The sequence below is a fragment of the Malaclemys terrapin genome, chromosome 12, assembly GCF_027887155.1.
Source record: "Malaclemys terrapin pileata isolate rMalTer1 chromosome 12, rMalTer1.hap1, whole genome shotgun sequence".
Classification (NCBI taxonomy): domain Eukaryota; kingdom Metazoa; phylum Chordata; order Testudines; family Emydidae; genus Malaclemys; species Malaclemys terrapin.
The window spans coordinates 33,106,425-33,128,507 of NC_071516.1; the positions used below are offsets into that span (position 1 = coordinate 33,106,425).

A 22,083-nucleotide genomic window follows, 5' to 3' on the forward strand; every position below is an offset into this window, starting at 1 on the left:
ATTGAGCAGCTCCACCTTCCTATAATCTTCTGTTACCAGCTCACCTTCTCGGTTAACCAGCGGACCCACACGGTCTTTGATCTTTCTTTTGTCTGAACATATTTGAAGAATCCCCACCTGTTGTCTTTAGCATTCCTTGCCAGCTGTAATTCATTCTTTGCCGTGGCTTTCCTGATTTTGGCCCTACACGCTTGCACTATTCCCATATATACTTCCTTGGTGACATGCCCCTCCTTCCATTTCCCATAAGTATCCCTTTTGGGTTTTAGACAGCTAAAAAGCTACTTGTGCAGCCATACTGGCTCTTATCTTTCCTCTGTATCAGAATAGCTTGATGTTGAGTCTCTAATATTATATCTTTTAAGAACTGCCAGCCCCCTTCGACTCCTTTTCTTCTTAATTGGTCTATCCATGGGACCTTGCCTACTATTTCTCGGAGTCAGCTGAAATCCACCTTTCTGAAGTCCAGTGTCCTTGTTTTGCTGTTCTCATGCCCTCCTTTCCACAGGATCTTGAATTCTCTCAGATCATGATCACTTCCTCCCAAGTTCCCGACCACCTTACATTCACAACTAGCTCATCCCTGTTGGTGAAAAGCAGATCCAAAATGGATGATACCCTAGTTGAGGGAAACTAGAAGAGCCCTAATAAACTTCTCTATACTGTTCATTTTTTGCATATTTATACCATTTCCCCTCTTTTTATTCCCAGAAAGTAGAGTCCCAATCTTTTCAATCGCTCTTCACATGGAAGTCTCTCCATGCGTCTAATAATGTTCACTAGCTGTATTTGGACCCCTTTTATTTCTGCTCTTTTTTTAATTATATATAACTGGAACAGAACATAATATTCCAGGTGAGGCGCTATCATCAATTTATATAATGGAATGATATTTTCAGTATTACTTTTGTTTTTATCACTGCTGTGCATTGCAAAAAGGTTTTAAATTGAACTGTCCACAAAGATACCTTGAATTTTATCATGAGTCTCTACAGTTAATTCAGAAACCAACAATGTGTATGATAAATTTAAATTAGACTTTCCAATGTGCACTAACTTGGCACTTAACACTGAATTTCATTTCCCTTCATGCTGCCCATTTTCCTACCTTGGCTATTTCCCCCAGAAGTTCCCCACAGATTTCTCAAATCTTGGCTAACCTAAATATTTTGTGCCATCTGAGGACTTAGAATTTAAAAAAAAATTGGCAAAGTCAATTACGACATGTTTCTCCATTATCCATTACTTTGCTGACGTACTTAAAGAATTCTAATTGATTAGAGAGGCAGTTTTTCTTTACAGATGCTGTTGCTAGTTTGTCCATATCATGTCTAAAGAAATCTGATAATTCTAGTTTTAACCAATTTTAGTTGATGCTGAAGTAGGCTTATGGATCTGCAATTCCCAGGATCACCCACTGCTTGGTAAACTGGCCACAATCAAACATCTACTCCTGATAGCAAGATGTCAGCTCCCAATGACTTGTTAGATTTTCAAACTAGCACTTTCATGCTGTCTTCCATGTTGCCCCTCACACATCAGAGGAGCTCCCTATAAACATGTACAAAACTACCTCACTGTCCTCCTTAAAACTCTCCTCTGCCATGTTGCTTACAAAAAATCTAACAGATAGGCATCGGGTAGGCTGAGAAGCTGCCCATCATACTGACCAATGTTGTCTCATGGTTTCCTTGTGCTCCCCTTGTCTTTCTGTATCTATGTGTTTGCACATGCCTAGCACAAGATGGCCCTGGCCCATGACTGAGACTAAGTGCTACAGAAAAACAAATACAACAAACAGGTTTACATACAGCCAAATGCACTGCAGCTCAATCTCGGGGCAGCTCAAGCACTTGATTCCCACAGAACTCTAGAGTGAATACCATCTAGTCTTAGTGACTTGCTGTTCTGAAAATGTATCCATTTGTTCTAGCACATGCTCCTGACACTTCAATCTCTGAAAGTGTCCTCTAATTTTTACTTGAGGAGTAGGTCCAGGTTGGTATCTCTTTAGTATCAGTTGTGGGGAAGACAGATGCAAAGAAATCATTTAGCTTCTCTGCAATGTCCTTGTGCTCCTTAGTTGCTCCCTTTACCCGCTAGTGGTCCAGCGCACCCATCAATACTCACAGACTTCCTGCTTCTCATATACTTAAAGAATTTCTTATGTTTTTATGTCTCTCTCTATTTGCTCTTCAACATGCCTCTTAGCTCCCTACTTTTAATTCCCACTTTACAAACTATCTACCATTGTTTGTGTTTCTTTTTACTGGCTTCACTAGGGTTGGATTTGCATTTTCTAAAGGATGGCTCAAATAACCTGTTGTAAATTGCCCTTTAACTAGATTATTCTTTATTTGGTTTGATTGAAGTACATAGAAAGACATGAGATGCTTATCTAAGGTCTCTAGGAGACTGATCCTGTACTATTTAAGTGAGCTGGAGTTTTGCCACTGACAAATGTGAGCAGGATCAAGTTCTCCACATGATTAAAACCACAATCATAACAAAAACTGCAACACACCAGTATGGCCAGTTTCTCTCAACAACAGAAGAAAGGGTTACTCACCTCATGTGCTAACAGTGGTTCTTCAAGATGTCTCCCTATAGATGCTCCATTTCAGGTGTGCATGTACCTTGATCGGAAATTTTTCATTAGCAGTGTCCATTTGGCCCATGCATGAGTTCTATGCAACCTCATGGCATGCTCTGAGGGCATACAGGGCTGCATGGGTGAACCACCCTCAGTTCCTTCTCTAGCCAAATGTCCAACGAAGCACAGTCCAAAGCAGAGGAGATAGAGGGCAGATAGTGGAGCACCCACATGGACACACATCTCGAAGAACCACAGTTACTGAACAAAGCAAGTAACCCTTTCTTCTTCGTCAAGTAGTGCCCCTATGGTTGCTCCACTTCAGATGACTCCCAAGCAGTATCCTCACAGGGAGGAGGGAGTTTCGGAATCAAGTCCAAGACTGAAGACAGTACTGCATTACCAAGTGCGGCATCAGATCTGGTGGAATGGACGAAGGCATAGCATTTAGAAAAGGGATGCGCTGAGGCCCATGCAGCAGCTATGCATATCTCAGATACTGGAATGTTTTTCAGTAACGCTGTGGAAGCTGCCTGCAATCTAGTAGAGTGTGCTGTTATCCTCTCGGGAGGCAAAGCACCAGCTGCATTATAGCAAGCAGTAATATATCCAGAGAGCCATCTTAACAGTCTCTGTGAAGAAATCATGTACCCCCCTAGATCTTTCTGTGATGGAGAAACAGTTTAGGTGATTTCCAAAATTGTTTGATCCTATTCAGGTAAAAGGCCAAAGTCTGATGTACATCTAACATATGACAGGAGGTCTCATGCTGAGATTTATTTGGTTTAGGAAAAAATATTGGTAGATGAATATACTGGCTAAGGTGGAAATCCAATGCACCTTAGGAGAACTTCAGAAGACTTGACGAGTCTTGGCAGATTCTCTGTCACATCCTGAATTCTAGCTCCAGGTAAGCAGCACTCTTCTAGGGAGTCTCAGTCTGGGCAGCAGATAGATAACTCAGTCCCCGACCACCGTCACCCCGCTCCTCCTTTTGGAAGTGGTGGTCACAAAACTCCCATCCCTTCTGACCCCTTCTTCAGATGACTTTTCCAAGGCATTATCAACAGTATTACCTGTACAGAGAGCCTGAAAGCAGTTGCTTACCTCTATCTGTGTTGGGGGTACCCTGGTTCTCCTCCTCTTCTTCAGGAGGTCACACGCTACCAGTTTTCTTCCCTGTTCTTCAGTCCCCATTGCACTGCCTCTCTGATTCTTCGGCATGCTGTGCCCGCAATACCAAAATGTGGCCCACAGACCTAGCTTTAGCATTTATTTTATTTAGCAGGCCTGTCTCCTGTAAGACATTGGCTTTAGCAGTTAGCATAAAGCTTGAGGCCTATAAACTTTGGCACAGATCAATGGCCCAACTAAGTTTTGGGGACCTGGGACCTGTGTTTAAGGGGGAAGTTGTACATACTGACACCAGGCAACCACAGGAATATGAGCTAACACCAGCTTTTGGATATTTTAAGATAGGAACCTCTGCAGATGTCTGACCACAAGAATACCATGGCAACAAACTGATGTATTTGGTAATAAAAGTTGAGATCATTAATATATAATCCAGCAGTTCTCAAACTATGGGTTGTGACCCCAAAGTGGGTTGTGACCCTGTTTTAATGGGGTCACCAGGGCTGGAGTTAGACATGCTGGGGCCCGGGGCTGAAGCGTGGGCAGGGGGGCCTGTAACTTGAGCCCCGCCACCCAGGACCAAAGCCCGAACCCCACCTCCTGGGGCTGAAGCCAAAGCCAAAGCCCAAGGGCTTCAGGCCCCCAAGCCCAGGGCTGAAGCCCTCGAGCTTCAGCTTTGGCCCCCATGCCCAGGGCGGTGGGACTCAGACTTTGTCTTTGGCTCCCCACCGCCTGGGGCAGCGTGGCTTGGGCGAACTCAGGCTTTGGTCCCCGCTCCTGGGGTCACGTAGTAATTTTTCTTGTCAGAAGAGGGTCACGGTGCAATGAATTCTGAGAACCACTGTACTAACCTATAGGAGAAGGGCACCCCAACATTAGTAAGGTGAGGAAATACAAATAAGGAAGAGAGGAGAAACCCCCACTGAATAGGCATTAGGCATAGTGGCGTCAGCATAACATATTATAAGAGTTATATCCCAGCCTCTGAGCAGGAGAGAGAGAGATGTAGCCCTTAGCAGGTGCCAGGATCATGGCCACTGGTGATGATGAGGAAGGTGATGGTAATGAAGATAATGGCTAACATTTCAGGTTGTTCTGAAAGGGATGGAGTAAGTATATAGAGGTTCAGATGTATATTCTGTGTTATCTCTACCTTGCAGGGTTAGAGTGTTTGTGACTTTGCTAAATGTATTAATAAACTATTACAAATACAGAAAGGTTTCTAAAGTGTGAGTGTTGCAACAGTGCACATCAGGGTTCCCAAATGAACAGTAATTTTGATAATACTGGGCCTGATCTTGGGACGAGAATCAGTCAAACCTCAGAGTAATAACTGGGAATTCTTAAATCATCAATATAATTAATATATAATCCATAGATCAGGCTACACAAATCCTCACTTCTATTCGGGAAGTCTTCATTTTCTCTGATGCAATGCAGGATCGATACTTGGGCTTCCAGTCCTTGGACCTTTTCTTCCAGTATGGAGACCAGCCTGCATTTTGTACAGATAAAGTCGCTTCTGTCCTCCAGGAGAAAGACAAACATGACACATCCTGTGCAGGTCACAACAGCTGATCCATCACAATCCATATTTTCTTCCTTGTACTGTATCAAGAGCCTTTTCAGATGATGTATTTACTGTTCCCAGAAGCCTGAAAGGCAAAAACTCTGTGGGCTCTCTCCCTAGGTGAGCTCCCAAGCAAACTCCCTCTGTTTGCTTCCCTTCTGTTCACGGCTCACTAGGTTGGCAACTGTTCATTGTTCACTAGGTTTGCTTCTTTTGTTGTTGGTGGGCAAGGGCACAAGCTGGGCTAACTGCATTCTGGTTGATGTGCTTCTTAATGTCCATCCATCAGCTCAGCAGCAATGGGGCCAAATGAAGTCTTTCCACCACTTTCTGTCTCATACCAACTTCACAGCTTCATTTACCTTTAAACCTTTTTGTGCTATGTCATTCTCCACCATGCCTATTCATCGCATCCTCAGCCTTCCTCTTTGTCTAGTTCCTTGCACACTGATACGTAGTGGTATGTATGGGATCTTTTCCAGGTCCATTCTTGTCCAAACCATTGCAGACAGCTTCCTTGAATCTTCTGTAACAGCGTTATTTCTTGCCCTAGCCATTTTCTTATCACTTCGTTTTTTATTTTCTGCAATCTTGAAACTCTCAGTATTCCCCTCAGCCAGTTCATTTCTGCAGTCAATATCTTACATCCATTGGCCTTCCTCATACTCCAACATTTCAACATGTATCGCAGTATTGGTAAGACAACTGTCTCCGTACACTGATTTTTGTTTTTATCAAAATGTCTTTAACTTTCCAGGGCTTACCAAATCCAAATAGAGCATGGAGAAGAGAAGCCAAAAAAACTACGGCAAGTGGAAGACAAGAAGTAAAGATCAATGTTGGAGACAAAGAACTAGAACAAGTGGAAAAATTTGTGTACCTTGGAGAACTAGTATCAAAGAAAAGAAATTGTTGAAGATGACATAAAAAAGAAGACTTGGGTGAGCCACTATTGCATTTGGAAAACTCAGTAAGATCTGGCTGAAATGCAACTTCATGTTAATCAACATCTACTATACACATTTTTTAAATTAGCAGGTCTCACAGCAATGCCAACTCGCATACATTGTATATACTCAATTATGCAATATTAAGGTTCTGTGTAAGTTTTACTTCATAGTATCAAATATAGTACTCAGAGGATCTGCCATTTAGCAACAATTAAAACACATGAAACTGGAACGTTTATGTTGGATGTAACAGAAAAACTTTGGAAAGAGTGCTAAATGTGTTTTTCTTTTAACCAGAAAGTTTCTAAAAAAAAAAAAAAAAAAAAATCAGTGGAAAATAAAGCTACCCTCCAATAAATGATGATAAAATGTGCAATTAGCTTCCTTTGCTTTGTATGACAAGCTACATGAAGCAGACACCTTTTCAGATTCCTGGTACTATTTTCCACTGCTGACCCTTGCATAAGGGGTAACTTTATTAAAAAACTATTTTACTCTCTATACGTACAAGCTGACCATTTGCTATCTCCCATAACCTCATGTGAGGCTAAGGCTACCAACTTGCAGGGCTAACTAAAAAGTTATAAAGGAAGGGCAAGATAGTGGAATTTCAAGCCATTAAATGTGATAAACTTACCCAAAAAAACAAAATCATGCAAAAACTGAAAGATACCTAGAACTTTGGAAAAATCAGATCTCCCAATTTGCAGCTTGCAAGAATGCCATAGGCTAAGATTTCAATGCAGCTAAACTTATTGTCCTTTTTCAAGCAAAGCTGTCCGCAACAGAATGGAATCTTGCCACCTACCGATCAAGTGTTTGGTTAAGGATTATACCATGAACTAGGAATCTTATAGATGGCTAAAAAATTCAGGTGAATTTCAACTCACAGAGCAACACCCTGCTACCTTTCCTACCCCACCAAGATGCTCAACAGTCAGATATAAGAGTTTTCAAAGAACTAAATTTTATTTCCAAGGTAAAGGTTATAGACCAGGGGTAGGCAACCTGTGGCACGCAAGCTGATTTTCAGGGGCACTCACACTGCCTGGGTCCTGGCCACTGGTCCGGGGGGCTCTGCATTTTAATTTAATTTTAAATGAAGCGTCTTAAACATTTTAAAAACCTTATTTACTTCACATACAACAATAGTTTAGTTATATATTACAGACATATAGAAAGAGACCTTCTAAAAATGTTAAAATGTATTACTGGCACGCAAAACCTTAAATTAGAGTGAATAAATGAAGACTCGGCATACCACTTCTGAAAGGTTGCCGACCCCTGTTATAGACAATTTCTCCCGGAGCTTAAGACAAGAGATTCAGAAGCCAACTAGTAAGTCAAAGCATTACACCTCTCAGGAGTGAGCATCACGTGAAGAGGGATCATTAGAATTGCACAGCCACCAACTGTCAGTTCCTTTTCAGCCAAAGAAACCAAACATACATGCAGTTCATAAGAGGAAGGAAAAAGACAGCTCTGTGGGATGCTGTAAAGTCTGGGTGTGGTTACTGTAGGCTGAGCGCTATCAGTCAGGTACAATGAAAAATGAGAATTTGTTGTGCTGCCACGATGGGGGGGGGGGGGGGGGGGAAGGATAAGGTCTTAGATACAATAACAGACCTCATTAAAGCCAATGGGTATGCCAAGCACTTTTTTAGGTTCAACAAAAGGAGCGTTCAAGTCCCTTTATGTAATAAACACAGCTACAGACACTGAAAATTACCACCAAATCCCTAAACTGCATAATCAAGCGTGAGCTGACCCAGATAGATAAATGCCCTTCTGTGGCTGCAAACACAGTGCCTAGGAGATTGGTTGCAGCGTGTGCATGTTGGAAAGAAATAGAAAGACAGGCAGAATGGTGAGTGTAACCCTGAGAAGAAGCAGAGACAGAACTTTGTGGGACCAGAGTTCATTAGAGCGGCAGACTTGCGGAATTCTGGGCAAGGAAACTGCTTACTAAATCTCTATTGTGATCAGGCAAACGGTGACAGCATGTATTTTTTTTGTAAACAAGATTACACCCAAAATACACCTGACTCGTAACACTGATTTCTCATCCTAATGGAATCAACTCTGCAAGGCTCTAATTTTTGGCTAACTGCTCACGTCAAAGGGGCAACAATTATTTTCTGAAATGTCCTTATGTTTAATATTAGAAGTGGAGACCTTTATAACTTTCATCACCATATAATTTTGACAAGTTTCCAAGCCGCCGTGTCCAAGCCACTCCCATACATCCAGGGAAAAGGGTGTTCCGGGGACAGTTTGCACAGGTTTATCATTTATCATTTGTAAGTTATAGGGATGCAATGCCTTTATGACTGCCATTCTTTCCATCTGCTAAAGAATTGTGAAACTGCAGTAAAGGAGAACCATGGCATATCTGAATAAATCTGCCCCTCCTTACCCCCTGCGACAAAAGAACTTTAATTAGAAATAAAGCTATAGTAGCATGTTTTCATATTGGATCTAAACATGACATTAAGAACACAGTTAATGCATCATTTTGTAATACAGAGGCATCCTTTAGTTTTAATCCAGTTAGAGAATTTTCAGTAATTTTTTCTTTAAACAAATGAATAGCAGAATTTCATACACAAATGTGTGCATTATAATTTAAAGGATCTGAGAAAATTGCAAAACTTGTCATGTAACATGTCGTCAAATGCAGGGTTTTTTTTTTTAATGTAAAAACTAGTTTTTGGGACCCTTGTAGGGATTAATTTTCAATACCATTTTTTGAGAAATTGAGATATATATGTAGAGAAAAATCTGGACACAGTTGAAGAAACACTGACATATTTCTACGTAAGATTATTACTACTGTTCTCTTGATTTTATAGTTCACATCATCTACAGTCCAGTTCACACAGTCATGACTCCTCTAGCTGGGGGTTCTACGACAGCCCCCGGGCAGTGCTTAAATTGCTTCTCTTTCAGACAGTGCTTGATGATTCCCTGACATCAACTTGTACAATTGCTTGCATAATGATTTTAGGATTACAGGCTCGATACCATATTTCTTCCTCAATGTTAGCTAGTACATGCCTATTGAATAAACATTCCCTTCTCTTTTGACATCCTATTGAGCATCTTGTTTGGGTCTGGATAAGATCAGATCAGGCCTAATTCATTTGGTCCTTTAGAATCATAGAATCATAGAATATCAGGGTTGGAAGGGACCTCAAGAGGTCATCTAGTCCAACCCCCTGCTCAAAGCAGGACCAATTCCAGCTAAATCATCCCAGCCAGGGCTTTGTCAAGCCGGGCCTTAAAAACCTCCAAGGAAGGAGACTCTACCACCTCCCTAGGTAACGCATTCCAGTGTTTCACCACCCTCCTAGTGAAATAGTTTTTCCTGATATCCAACCTGGACCTCCCCCACTGCAACTTGAGACCATTGCTCCTTGTTCTGTTAGTGTCCAGATTCTTTGAAGCTGTCAGTGTCCAGATTCTCCAAGGTATCTGAAAAACCAATGTTCAACTGCTGAGAATTTTAAAAGTATCAATGTACTTTTTTAATAATGTACTTTTAAAACATTTTATTTTGTGTGTCAAGAGACCTCTTCAGTTTGCAGTTTCAAAGAACATTGCCTCTGTATGGTCTCAATCCAAAAGGCTCTAGCCAACTAAGCTACCGTGGCCAGGTCCCCTCCAAGCACCTAACCATTCTTACATGCAGCATACCTATGACTCATCTCTGTACAACCCACTATTTGAATCTCCTGGGGTTTCCTGTCTGGGGTCCAGAGTCTCAAACAAAACTTGGATCAGTGGTCTTGCCTCATGCTTCTCCTCCACATTGTCCCTGTGCCCACATTGTTCAGCAGCAGCTATCTGTTGCTTTACTCCCATGCCATGTCTCAAACATCATTTGTGTCACTGGGATGTGTGTTCAAGTCCTTCAACTACGCTCATACAACGTCTCTTCATGAACTGCTTGACTGATGGTGTTTGTGAGGCATGCTTCAAGGCACTTCCATCTTTAATCAACAGGTCTGTTCTTATCCTTTTATATACAATACTTACACAAAACCTTCTTAGCCAATAGTTTAGGGCTAGCACTTCAAAAGTCCATTGGTCTTCCTCCCTAAATAAGGAGGAATTTCTGTTTAAGGGAAAAGAAGAACAGGGGCTGTTGCACACTTAGTTTTGCATTATTTTTATCTCTCAAACTTTCCTGAGTCAGTTCTCTTACAGAATTAAAACTCAAACCACAACAAATTATGTGATAAATAGGTACTCGAAGTTAAATAAGTAGTTAATGGTTCTGTGTGGTGAAAACTGACAGAAATTGTAACTAGATCCTAAGAAGCTGTAGATTTACTTTGACTGTGATCTGCATTGCCCTGAAAAGGCAAATATCCAGCCACACTGGTCTTGCTAGAAAGCCACAAACACGGTGAAAAACTTGATGCATTTCCTTGCTGGACATAGTGTAATACTGGGATCCAGTGCAGAATTAATGAACACAAATGCAATGAACCAGTCAAGCCTTTTTAAAATTTGTCATTCAAATCTATACTAACACTTGATTTCAATTCTCATTGTATTTAATTTTAATCCTGTGACTAAAAAAATTTGCTGCAAAAGACAGTTGTTTTAGACAAAAGGAGGAGGGGATATGTTTTTTAAGATAGGAATAGTCCTCATCTCCCTCCTTTATGCAGTTACAAAGCTATAGCTTGTCTTTTTAAAAAACTTTTATATTTTATCTGCAAATGTAAGTGCTATTATACTACCCCCAAAAACCTTCATTTTACAAATATCCTGTAAACCAGGGGCGGGCAAACTTTTTGGCCTGAGGGCTGCATTGGGTTTCGGAAATTGTATGGAGGCCCAGTTAGGGGAGGCTATGCCTCCCCAAACAGCCAGGTGTGGCCCCCTTTCATCCCCTGTTTCTCACCCCCCGACAACCTCCCCCGGGCCTCCTGCCCCCCTCCACCCCATCCAACCTCCCCTCCTTCCTGACTGCCCCCCCGGGACCCTTTCCCCCATTCAACCCCCCATTTCCTGCCCCGACCCTTATCCACACCCCTGCCCCCGACCACCACCCCCAAACTCCCCTGCCCTCTATCCAACCTCCCCGCTCCCTGCCCCCTTACTGCACTGCCTGGAGCACTGGTGGCTGGCGGCACTACAGCCGCGCAGCCCAGCTGGAACCAGCCACGCCACCGCGCAGCACAGAGCACTGGGTGAGGCCTGACTCTGCAGCTGTGCTGCCCCAGGAGCTCGCAGCCCTGCCGCCCAGAGCATTGAACCGGTGGCGCAGTGAGCTGAGGCTGCGGGGGAGGGGCCTGGGGCTAGCCTCCCAGCCCAGGAGGGTCCTGCAGGCCATAGTTTGCCCACCTCTGCTGTAAACTGATGTTACAGAAATTTTAATCCTATTATTAAAAATACTCTTTTTACAATTGTTAATTTTTTAGCAGAAAGGAGGGACATTTCGTCAGATATTCCACAACACCCCCTTATTGAAGTTACACAATTCTTTAGCAAAAGGAAAAAGTAGCCCTCACAAAAGGTTTCTCCACAATTTACAAATGATAAGCCTGTGTAAAACATCATTTTTATGTCACTACCCCTCTACAAATATCCTTAAGACATGGATTTTGGTTATTTTACCTTTAAAAATGTGTGTGTGAGACATCTACAAAGCTGCTTCACTTACATTTAACAATGTCGTTTTTTCCCATTACTTTTAGAAGTATGTGCTACAAAGCACTTATTAATGCCCTGCTTTTTATGCTAATCTTTTAAAAGTTTATTTGTAAAACTGTACTTGGCATGATTATGTTTAACAGAATTTACATTTTTTTTTTTTTTTTTTAAAGTCAGGAAGAAATAGCATTATCATCTCTGGTAAAGGGTTAGCAACTCGCACAAGTTCATTTAAACTTAGGATGACCAGATGTCCTGATTTTATAGGGACAGTCCCGATATTTGGGATTTTGTTTTATACAGGCACCTATTACCCCCCAACCCATCCTGATTTTTCACACTTGCTATCTGGTCACCCTATTTAAACTAGCCTCTCAAATTAGACTGTGTGTTTTATATACAGTAATAAGTCTTTGAAACAGTTTTTGGTTGGGGTTGCTTTTGCACAGTGGGCAATTCATTTAGGCAAACTTTTAAAAGCACAATTTTTTAAAAAGTCTGGGGTCTTTCTACACAATATCCCTAACACAAAAATCTGCATTTTTCATCTCATTCTTTTTTTAAAAGAAAATATTACTGAAATCTCTCTAAAAGGGGTATGACGTTTCAGTTTTAATTCTAGAATTTAAAAAGTTCTTTTATTGCAGGAAGGGGCATATTGCTTCAGCTATGATACATCCTTACTAAAAAAACTGCTGCATTCATAGTGAGTTAGGAAAATCAAGACTCCTAGCATAAATCCCTAAAAGGCAATGGCTTTAGACAAACTTCTCACTGGTTCAGGAAAATGAATTCATTTTAATATTCTATGATGTGTCTAAAGAATATCTTCTGATTGGCTCAGCCAAGAAGTGTGGCTTAGCCTTATCCAAGGCTGATTGTCCCGGAATTGCTGGTATTTAACTAGTGACAGTCATTGGGGTCAGATGCTTTTCTATTTCTATTTTAAAGCTTGCTCTCTCTGTGAATCCACTTTAATTTCTCTCTCTGCTATTCGAACAGTGAGAGGCTTTTTTCCTTACTTGCTATTTTAAAACCCTCTATCACTTTGCGTCTTGTTTACTCTGCTTTATTTTCTCTCTTTCTGCCATCTGACTTGTAACAGGCTAGGAGGCTTTTTTTTCCTTTTTTGCGGTTTTAAAACTCTCTCACTTTGTAATATTTCACGTAATTCTCTCTCTATTTTTTTGCCTTTTTTTCCTATCTTGCTGTTTTAAATTTCTCTCATTTTGTCTTGTTTAATCCCCTTTATTTTCTCTTTCTGCCTTCTTTCCTGTCCATGTAACTAACTCTTACTTTCTGATAATCTTCTGTTTTGTAAATTATTTTAAAAGGGCTTAATGCTTATTTAAAAATATCTTAAAATGACCTTAACATAAAAAAAACCCTGCACAAAAACACTATTTATACATTTAGTCCTAATGCTCCCCACTTAAAATTAAATTCAAAATGGCTGCCATGCTAAAAGTGTACCTGTTCAAAAATGAGACCGGAGCAGGACACAGAAGAGGGCATGGAAACCTGTCAAAATTACATTGTGATGAAAGGTACAGAGGTCTTCACTTACTAATATTAATATTAGTAAGTGTTGAATTTTTTCTAAATTTTACCCACTATCATCACCGTAAAAATTTTCTAAGTAAATGTTCTGCTAAATAGAGCCAGAGACCCAATTAAAAATTTAAAGGAAAACCTTTGTCATGAGCACATATAAAATACCAAAACTAAAGAGAATTTAGCCAAGAGAATGTTTGTGCATAAAGGAAAAGGTCCCAAGTTTTCAGAGCTAATGGTGAATCTTAGTTCTTAGGAAATCCATATGCAATTCCCATCAGGTTTTTCGACAATTCAAATAAGCATGAAAAAAATACCATGCTTCCCACACTGACAAACAGCCAGCCCTGTTGTGCGGCTGGAGAAAGGGAGTTGTGTCTCCAGGATCTAGCTGTCCCACCCCCACAACAGTGGAGAACGGTCATCCCAGTCCAAGCCACTCCCATACATCAAGGGAAAAGGGTATTCCGGTTCTAGTAAGACCTTCCCCTCTATCCAGGGGCTTGTCCCAGTTCTAAACCTATGTGCCAAGACAGGGTATGGGAGGGTAGGATGCAAAGCCTGTTTATGTTCTAGCCAGCCATGCTCCTGAAATGTGGAAAGGAGAGGACTGTCTCTCTGGGTTCTAGGTGGCTCTGCCCTTGACAAGAGGTCAGGGTGTGAGGGTGCATTCAGGCTCCAGATGGCCCTAGGCAGAGGGATAGCTCTGTGGTTTGAGCATTGGTCTGCTAAACCCAGGGTTGTGAGTTCAATCCTTGAGGGGGCCATTTAGGGATCTGGGGCAAAAATCTGTCTGGGGATTGGTCCTGCTTTGAGCAGGGGGGTGGACTAGATGACCTTCTGAGGTCCTTTCTAACCCTGATATTCTATGATGACACAGGGCTGGAATGGGTAGAGTGCCAGGGTCATGCTGTAGCCAGCCAGCTATAACACAAATATGGAAAGGCAGGGAATATAGATTCTAGCCTGCCCTACCTTGGCCACAGGGGAGGGACATCTTCAGGTTGTAGACAGCCCTCATGGGTGGAGCACTCTGGGTTCTGTCTGGCCACATCTTGGAATTCTAACCATCTCTCCCCACAGTGCAGAAGGTGTAGGGAGAATGAGATAGTAGCAGCAAATTCAGTTTCTATAGTCTGACCCAGCCTCATGGGGGGGCATGGAGTACCTCTGTTATGGCAGGACAGTTAGGGGAGAGGCACAATACGCCCAAGTTCTATTCAGCCCTGCACCCACTACACGGGGGAATGCGTTTGGTTTCCAGCCAGACCAACCTGTCACAGGCACTGGGTAGCCCAGGTTCTAGCCAGCCCCAACCTCATCTGGGGCACACTCCAGGCTCTAGTATCCTAGAGACCAATAACTTACTGTGAAAGAATTCCTCGTAGTCAGTTCTCTCCACACAGCAAGTGTACATGCGCAGAGCCGCTATCTTAATCTTCTAGAGAGAGAGAAAACAACACCTGTAGTACCCACCAAAAGGTCGCCATGAAGTCTGGATAAGTTACACAAGCGTACACAGTGCTCTTCTATGATCAGACTTGTGTATCCATATGTTGGATTAGACACTCATTTTAATGCCCCTCCTTAAAGCCATCCCAAGGCATTTAAAAAAGAAACATGTGAAGATGGGTCTGTTTTGTCTTTTTGATATCCTCCTATATCTCTTAATGTTGATTTATACTATTCTGAGATTAATTTTGCACAAGTCACTTTTTAAATATTTTAAAAAATAAACCATTGATGTGCCAAAAACTCATCAAAATTTCTCTTTTTAGCTTCAAATATACTCATAAAACAAGCATGTTTAAGGTGCTAAAAGAGAATGTCAGACAAAGACCTTGGTGATATAGATTTAACATGCCCCAAGACTTGGTAGTCTTGTTTATTGCCTTCTAGTGCAACATTAGCCCGTTCATTACATTTTCTAAAAATAGGATACAGGCAGTCTGACTTCACGTTTAAGTTACGAGGGACGGCACTTACGACGCTTCTACATTGACACCCTGATTCGACTTATGACTATAGGTTTCGAGTTTACGACACTCGGTCCTGCAATGGAGTAGACTGTGGTTCCGAGTTCCGACTTACGACACAATTGTAAGGAACTAATTGTATCATAAGTCCGAGGACTGTCTATATACAAATCAGAGACAGAAGAGGAAAACTCTTAACTGCTCCCTTCCACTCACCTTTGGGAAGGGACTGGGAGAAGTAGAGAATTCACAGCACTCTTCATCCACCTGCCTTTGGGACTGCTAGGGAACAATGAACCCACCATTTTAGGCGAACCCACCCCATAGGTGAACCATGAACCCACTGTACTAGTAGACCACCTAATCAGAATGTGCACTCTGCATTTTAAGACAGCACTTCAAAATACCAAAAGGTAAATTTAAGTCTGATCTGACTACAAGGACACTAGGGAAATAATTTCCAAAGGAGGAGAACAGCTTTAAGGCACAATTGTTCTCCTCATTCAGTAGTCCTGAAGTTCTGCCAGAAAAATGGAAGATTTTGACATCCAAAGCTCTCTTAATCAGAATTATGCCTAAACTCTTACGTTCCATAACAATTACAATTTACAATAGAAAATGCAATCCACTTGAGTTCAGACTTTGTGACAACACCAATACAATGAGAGATTATCAATGCAAAATTATTTCAGTTAAGATTTATGGAAATTTTGTTCTGATGTATTGTAACCACTGCACAATGACTGAAACCCATATTGTTAATATGGGCCCCGTCCCATAATTAATTTTCATCCTGTCTTTATAATCCTCCATTAAATATATAATCCATTTTCCTTTGTTTTATTTATAGTCTTTTCAATGACTCTTTTCACCATAGTACCTGAACATATTACAGACATTAATGAAATTATCCTCCCAACATCCCTGTGAGACAGAGTAGCATAATCACTATTTTAGGGATTGAAAAAACTGAGGCACAAATATTAAGTGATTTGATCCAGGATGACACTGGAAATCTATAGCAGCGATCTCCAGCATTTGCCATACGTAATGTTAACTGCCAGTTATTGGAACATTCTCATTCTTTATTAATTCAGTGTGTTATCTGGAGAGAACTGAGCAAAACATATATACTCTTGAAGATTAACCGAAAAGAAACAAGCCTTTCTACATAAAATGCATTACCCCAAACACACACAGACACCAATAACCACTCAAGAAGGTCAGATACCCACATTTAGATCTTTAAAGGTGGACACAATTCAGTCACTCTATACAAGGGAAGTTGAGTTACACACAAACTAAACACAGATTTCAAATCAATGTAAGATTAGCTCAAGAATTGTCATGTGATGCTCAGCACTCAAATTCTTATTTTCATTGTATTGCTATCCTCCTAGCACCTAGAGACCCCAACAAGAGTCTGAGTGTACAGTCTAAATAAGGAAGGCAAAGGGTGGATGAAATTTTACAGGTGGGGAACAGAAAGAGATTAAGTGACTTACCCAAGGTCATACAAGGAGCCTGTGGCAAACCCAGGAAATGAACCCAGGTCTCTAGAGTCCCAATCTAGACTCATAACCATAAAACCCATCCTCTCTGTAAGCTCAAGTCCCTGAACCAAAAGAAAGTGGTAACAAAGCAGAGGCAGTGTGGTCAGCCTTTGTTGGGACCAAGGGAGGAAGCAATATGCAACGCTCTTCAACAAAACCCTCTAGACAACTTGGGAGCGGTGTTCACAAGCTCCCAAAGGTAATTGCTGCCAGCTTCCATTGCTGGAGGGTAACTGTGATGTGGGAACTTTGATGGATGAATAAAGTGAGGAAATAAGTTTTTGGGAATCCAAGTGACCAAAATAATAAAACTCCTACTTGTGTCAATGGAGGCCTTGTGCATAAATCAAGGCAGGTTAAAGCCTTGGGCTATTATTCTCCATATTGTGTGAGAGGATTTTATATGGGTAATATGAATGTGACTGTGCACATAAATATCCCTCCCATGTCACAAAGAACCTAGTTCTCAAAACAGATGTAAAGTAACCAACTACAGGAAAATATTAAGACTACCAAAATAATTGCATTACCCATTTGTTATATTTCAGTGGTCCTGTGAATCCCATTGCTTCTATTATCTTTGTGAAGGCACCCACTTTCTCTTCAGATGGCTGCAGAGAATCTTTTGCAGCAAGAAACTGTAAGGTAAAACAAGGTAAAATCAAATACGACACAGAACCACATATCCTTATCCCAGCAATTCAATCTAATCATTTTAGACAAATAAAAAATAAATTGGAAATTTTAACTTCCGTTGTAAGTTGTCTTTATAACTAATGCAGTGCACAAAACTGACATACCAGCACTCCTGAGAACACACTACACCTATACACCCATTACTCACTGATCCACTTTATTTAGAGTGATAAGAATCTGTATACACACCTCCAGCCTACTTTATTGGGGGCCTAACCAATAAATTGAAGTCGAACTGTAAAACGTTAAAGATTGCCCAGACAGATACACTAAATCACATTAGAAGAACTGAAAGACAATTACTCAAAAGTTAAAAAATGACAGAATTAACATTCTTGCCATGTGAATTTGGTTACCTTATGTATACATATTCATATATGTTAAGGAAAAAGGGATCTTTAATGATCTTATAGTCTGACCTCCTCTATTGCACAGATAATAGAATTTTACCCAATAATTTCTGTATCAAGCTTATAAATTGTGGTGGAGCTACAGTGTATTTTTAGAAGGACATCCAATCTTCATTTAAATACATCAATTGATGGACAATCCATCATATACCTTGATAAGATATTCCAGTGATTAATTTTTCTGATAAAAATGTGCACCTTTTTAAATTTTTGTTTTATATCACCATTTCTAATAGGTATAGTTCAGAAATCTGCTTGCATATGCTGTACCCTTCTATACCAATATTCCAGTCACGTGTATTATCCCACCAAGTCTCTATGATGCCAACTCTGTCACAGCCATGATTATTCACTAGTACTTCTAGATCTTCCTGTTTATTCTCATACTTCTTAATGCCCTGTGCTGCTATGCTGACAACCTGGGCTATATTTCAGCACTCAAAGTCAGATGCATTCGCCAGCCACACCACTGAGCAGATGATGTGACAGCAACAGCAGCTCCTCCAGCAGCAGGAGGTCTTCTACAGCAGTGGAACCAGGAAGCAGACAAAGAAAAAGAGCAACCGATAGTAAAAGACCAGTTCCTAGAGCAGGTTTACAGCATGCAGCGTCATCTCTGGGTTCAGGAAGCCAGCATGGATTGGCGAGAAAGACCTGGAATGATCAGCAGTGGCGAGAACTACTAACTGTGGTATGTAACTTATCATTTAAATCAGCTTCTGTATCAGATGACTGGAGGGCAGCTAAGGTGATGCCAATATTTTTAAAAGGCTCCAGCGGCAATTACAGGCCAGTAAGCCGAACTTCACTACCAGGAAAATTTGTTCAGGACATGATGCCTGTCTTGACTGCTACTCCATTTCTCCCACATATGCCTCCATGCTTTCTTTCATACTGCCTTTCCCTTACACTGGGGAAAGGCACTGTAAAAATCTGTAAAGCCACTACTTTGTTCTCTTTCAAATCTCTTTAGAATTTAGCTCTGCCATAATGCCTACAAACCATTGCCATCTGACTAAGCCTATGCCAGTAGCAAACTGGGATTGTTGTCAGGCATTGTATGTGAATTTTATTGTTCCTTCGTTCTCCCAACCCGCTCCCCTTCTTATATCTTGTGCACCTGTTGTATGCTGTCGTTTTCTTAGCCTGCAACCTCTGTGGAGCAAGGACCATCAGAGTTATTATTTGCATTATGGTAATACCTAGAGGCTATCACCAAAGACAAGGACCCATTGTGCTAGGCACTGAACAAAAACATAACAGAGATGGATTCTGCCCCAATGAGGTTACAATCCAAGTATAAGACAAGAAGCCACAGTAGATGTAAAGATGCGGGGAGAAAAGGAAACAAAACAATACTGGTCAGCAGGATACGCTGCGTTCACAGCACACCATCATTAGTTACTATTAATATTTAGTATGACAGTATTAAACATTTAGTGAATAGCAAAATTTGCTATACCTCCCATTATCTCTCCCCCCACACACACACACACCAGAAAGAGAGGGGAAGCATCCTATCCCCTTTAAAAGTGGGGGCAACACTTCTGTCTCTTTTCTCCTGAAGAAGACAAGGAAGAATCTGCCCCCAATTAGTACTTCTCTTCCCATCTCTCCCCTATCTCTCACAGGGCCTTTTGTTGGACCTTTCCCAGCAGCTCCCCATCACCCAGTTGGGGAGAGAGAAAGGAACATGACACTTAGTGCTCTGCCTCTTGGAGGGATACCTTGCAGCTCTCAAATCACTGGCCTTGGTCTGTGATAATGTCTACTCTATAACATCCAGTCCAGCCCCCTGCTCTGAGGCAGGACCAAGTAAACCTAGACCATCCCTGACAGGTGTTTGTCCAAACTGTTCTTAAAAATCTCCAATGATGGAGATTCCACAATCTCCTTTGAAAGCCTACTCCAGAGCTTAACTATCCTTATAGTTAGAAAGTTTTTCCTAATAGCTAACCTAAAATTTCCCTTGCTGCCAATTAAGCCCATTATTTCTAGTTCTACCTTCAGTGGACATGGAGAACAATTGATCACTGTCCTCTTTATAACAGCCCTTAACATATTTGAACATATTATCAGGTCCCTCCTCAGTCTTCTTTTCTCAAGACTAAACATGCCCAATTTTAAAATCTTTCCTCATAGGACCGGTTTTCTAAACCTTTTATCATTTTTGTTGCTCTCTTCTGGACTCTCTTTAATTTGTTTACCTCTTTCCTAAAGTGTGGCACCCAGAACTGGACACAGTACTCCAGTGGAGGCCTCACCAGTGCCGAGTAGCGCAGGACAATTACCTGCCACGTCATACCTCATACTCAGAGTAGTTATCGGTCTTTGCACCCACCTTATAGTAATTTCATCTACAGATCTGTCGCATCTTACGTTCCGCAGTCAGCACGTAAAGTGAAAATCACGTACAGTCAAAATTACATTGAGTGTAATGGCGGGCGGAATCACCCGCACTACAGGTACAGTATTAAAATTGTTATTTTTCTCTTTTTTTTGTTTTTGCCGACCACGTAAAGCTGAAATTGCGCATGTTAAATGCGCATAAGATGCGACAGGCCTGTACAGCACATTTCCCTAGTTTGCTTATGAGAATGTCATGTGGGACTGTGTTAAATGCCTTACTAAAATCAAGATGTAGCACATCTACTGCTTCTCCTCATCCACTAGGCCAGTAATGCTGTCAAAGTTATCCAGTCACAAGTTAAAGGTCTCTGTAGAGTGATTGCTACAATGAAGCCTCTTATAATAAACAATAATATCAAACTATTCTAACCTGATCAGTGCTGTGAAGCATTCTCCTTTGCTGTGTTATTGCACCACTGGTTTGTATCAATCCACCACATACTTTATTCAGCTGGGGTCGGCCAGTCTCATGCCTCTGCTTAAAGTGACAAAAGAGAAGTGAGAACAGTGTTGAGGAATAAGCACTAAAATTGTGTTACATTCAAACATTCACTAATTTACAGTCATAGAATTTACAGATGAAAAAGACCTATTAGGTCATCAAGCCCATCTCTCTGGGTCCAGTGAAGGTTTGTTCCCTACTGTACATTTGGTAATATTTTAAATAGCCTATGGAAGGGCTGGCAGTCTCATGCATCTTAACGTCACACAATTTGTCCTGAAATTTAATCTAGATTTTCTCTCAGATTTTTGTTCCATTAATCCTAGTTATACCTCCTTGTACAACAGTAAATAATTCCTCTCTCCTTGGCATTAACACCCTTCCAATGCCAAAGACATTTTATATGGGTTGGTGATTTGATACTATAGTTATCGGAGTCTTATAAAAATGATACACCAGGTTACACAATCAGGTCAGCCTCACTCCTAAACCAGTTACTGCTTAGCCAAGCTCCACATATTTAGCTCTTATGTGAAACACAATTAGTAACCAAACATGGGTTGTGGTGTTTTCATGGCCTGCGTGACAGATTTATATCTCCACCACCTAATCTAGCTGAAGTGGTTCAGCCTTTTATCCAGTGTCTAACAGACATGGGCTTGAACAGAAATAATGACTGTGGGCTGGGGGAAAAACAGTCAGAAGAACTGTCTGAGATTTCAGCTCCCTTAATTATAGAATCATAGAAGATTAGGGTTAGAAGAGACCTCAATAGGTCATCTAGTCCAACCCCCTGCTCAAAGCAGGACTAACCCCAACTAAATCATCCCAGCCAGGCCTTTCATTTCAGTTTTACAAGATCCCTTTTTCTAGATGCTCAGGTAGCAGCACTGGCAAGAACTATCCCCCGCCACTCACATGTGCTAGAAGACTGTGACCTTTTATTTCATATGTGAGGACCTACACAAATCCCCAATTCTTACATGCTTTAGAATAATGAAATATCCTACCTGAAGAGTGCCATAGAGCATTCTGTCCCACTGTGCTTGCGGCAAGGTTGATTGTATTAATCCACTGCATACTGTAATCCATTGAGGCATTCCAGTCTGGCACTTCTAGAATAGAGAGA

The 22,083-nt window shown here is 41.2% G+C and overlaps 1 protein-coding gene across 7 annotated transcripts in view; it reads right to left on the reverse strand.

Annotated features, from left to right (window-relative positions):
• The window catches only part of LOC128846598 (ubiquinol-cytochrome-c reductase complex assembly factor 1), an 88,240-nt gene that overhangs the window by 61,303 nt on the left and 4,854 nt on the right, over nt 1–22,083 (reverse strand). For 5 of the 7 annotated variants that reach the window (XM_054045812.1, XM_054045811.1, XM_054045809.1 and 2 more), the window contains exons 2-5: nt 21,965–22,069; nt 20,883–20,990; nt 17,528–17,635; nt 14,837–14,909 (exon numbers count right to left, since the gene is read on the reverse strand). In XM_054045812.1, coding sequence (XP_053901787.1) covers nt 14,837–14,909; nt 17,528–17,635; nt 20,883–20,990; nt 21,965–22,069 — 394 coding nt within the window. The remainder of the gene's footprint in view (nt 1–14,836; nt 14,910–17,527; nt 17,636–20,882; nt 20,991–21,964; nt 22,070–22,083) is intronic. The other 2 variants (XM_054045810.1, XM_054045808.1) reach the window with 1 other exon arrangement.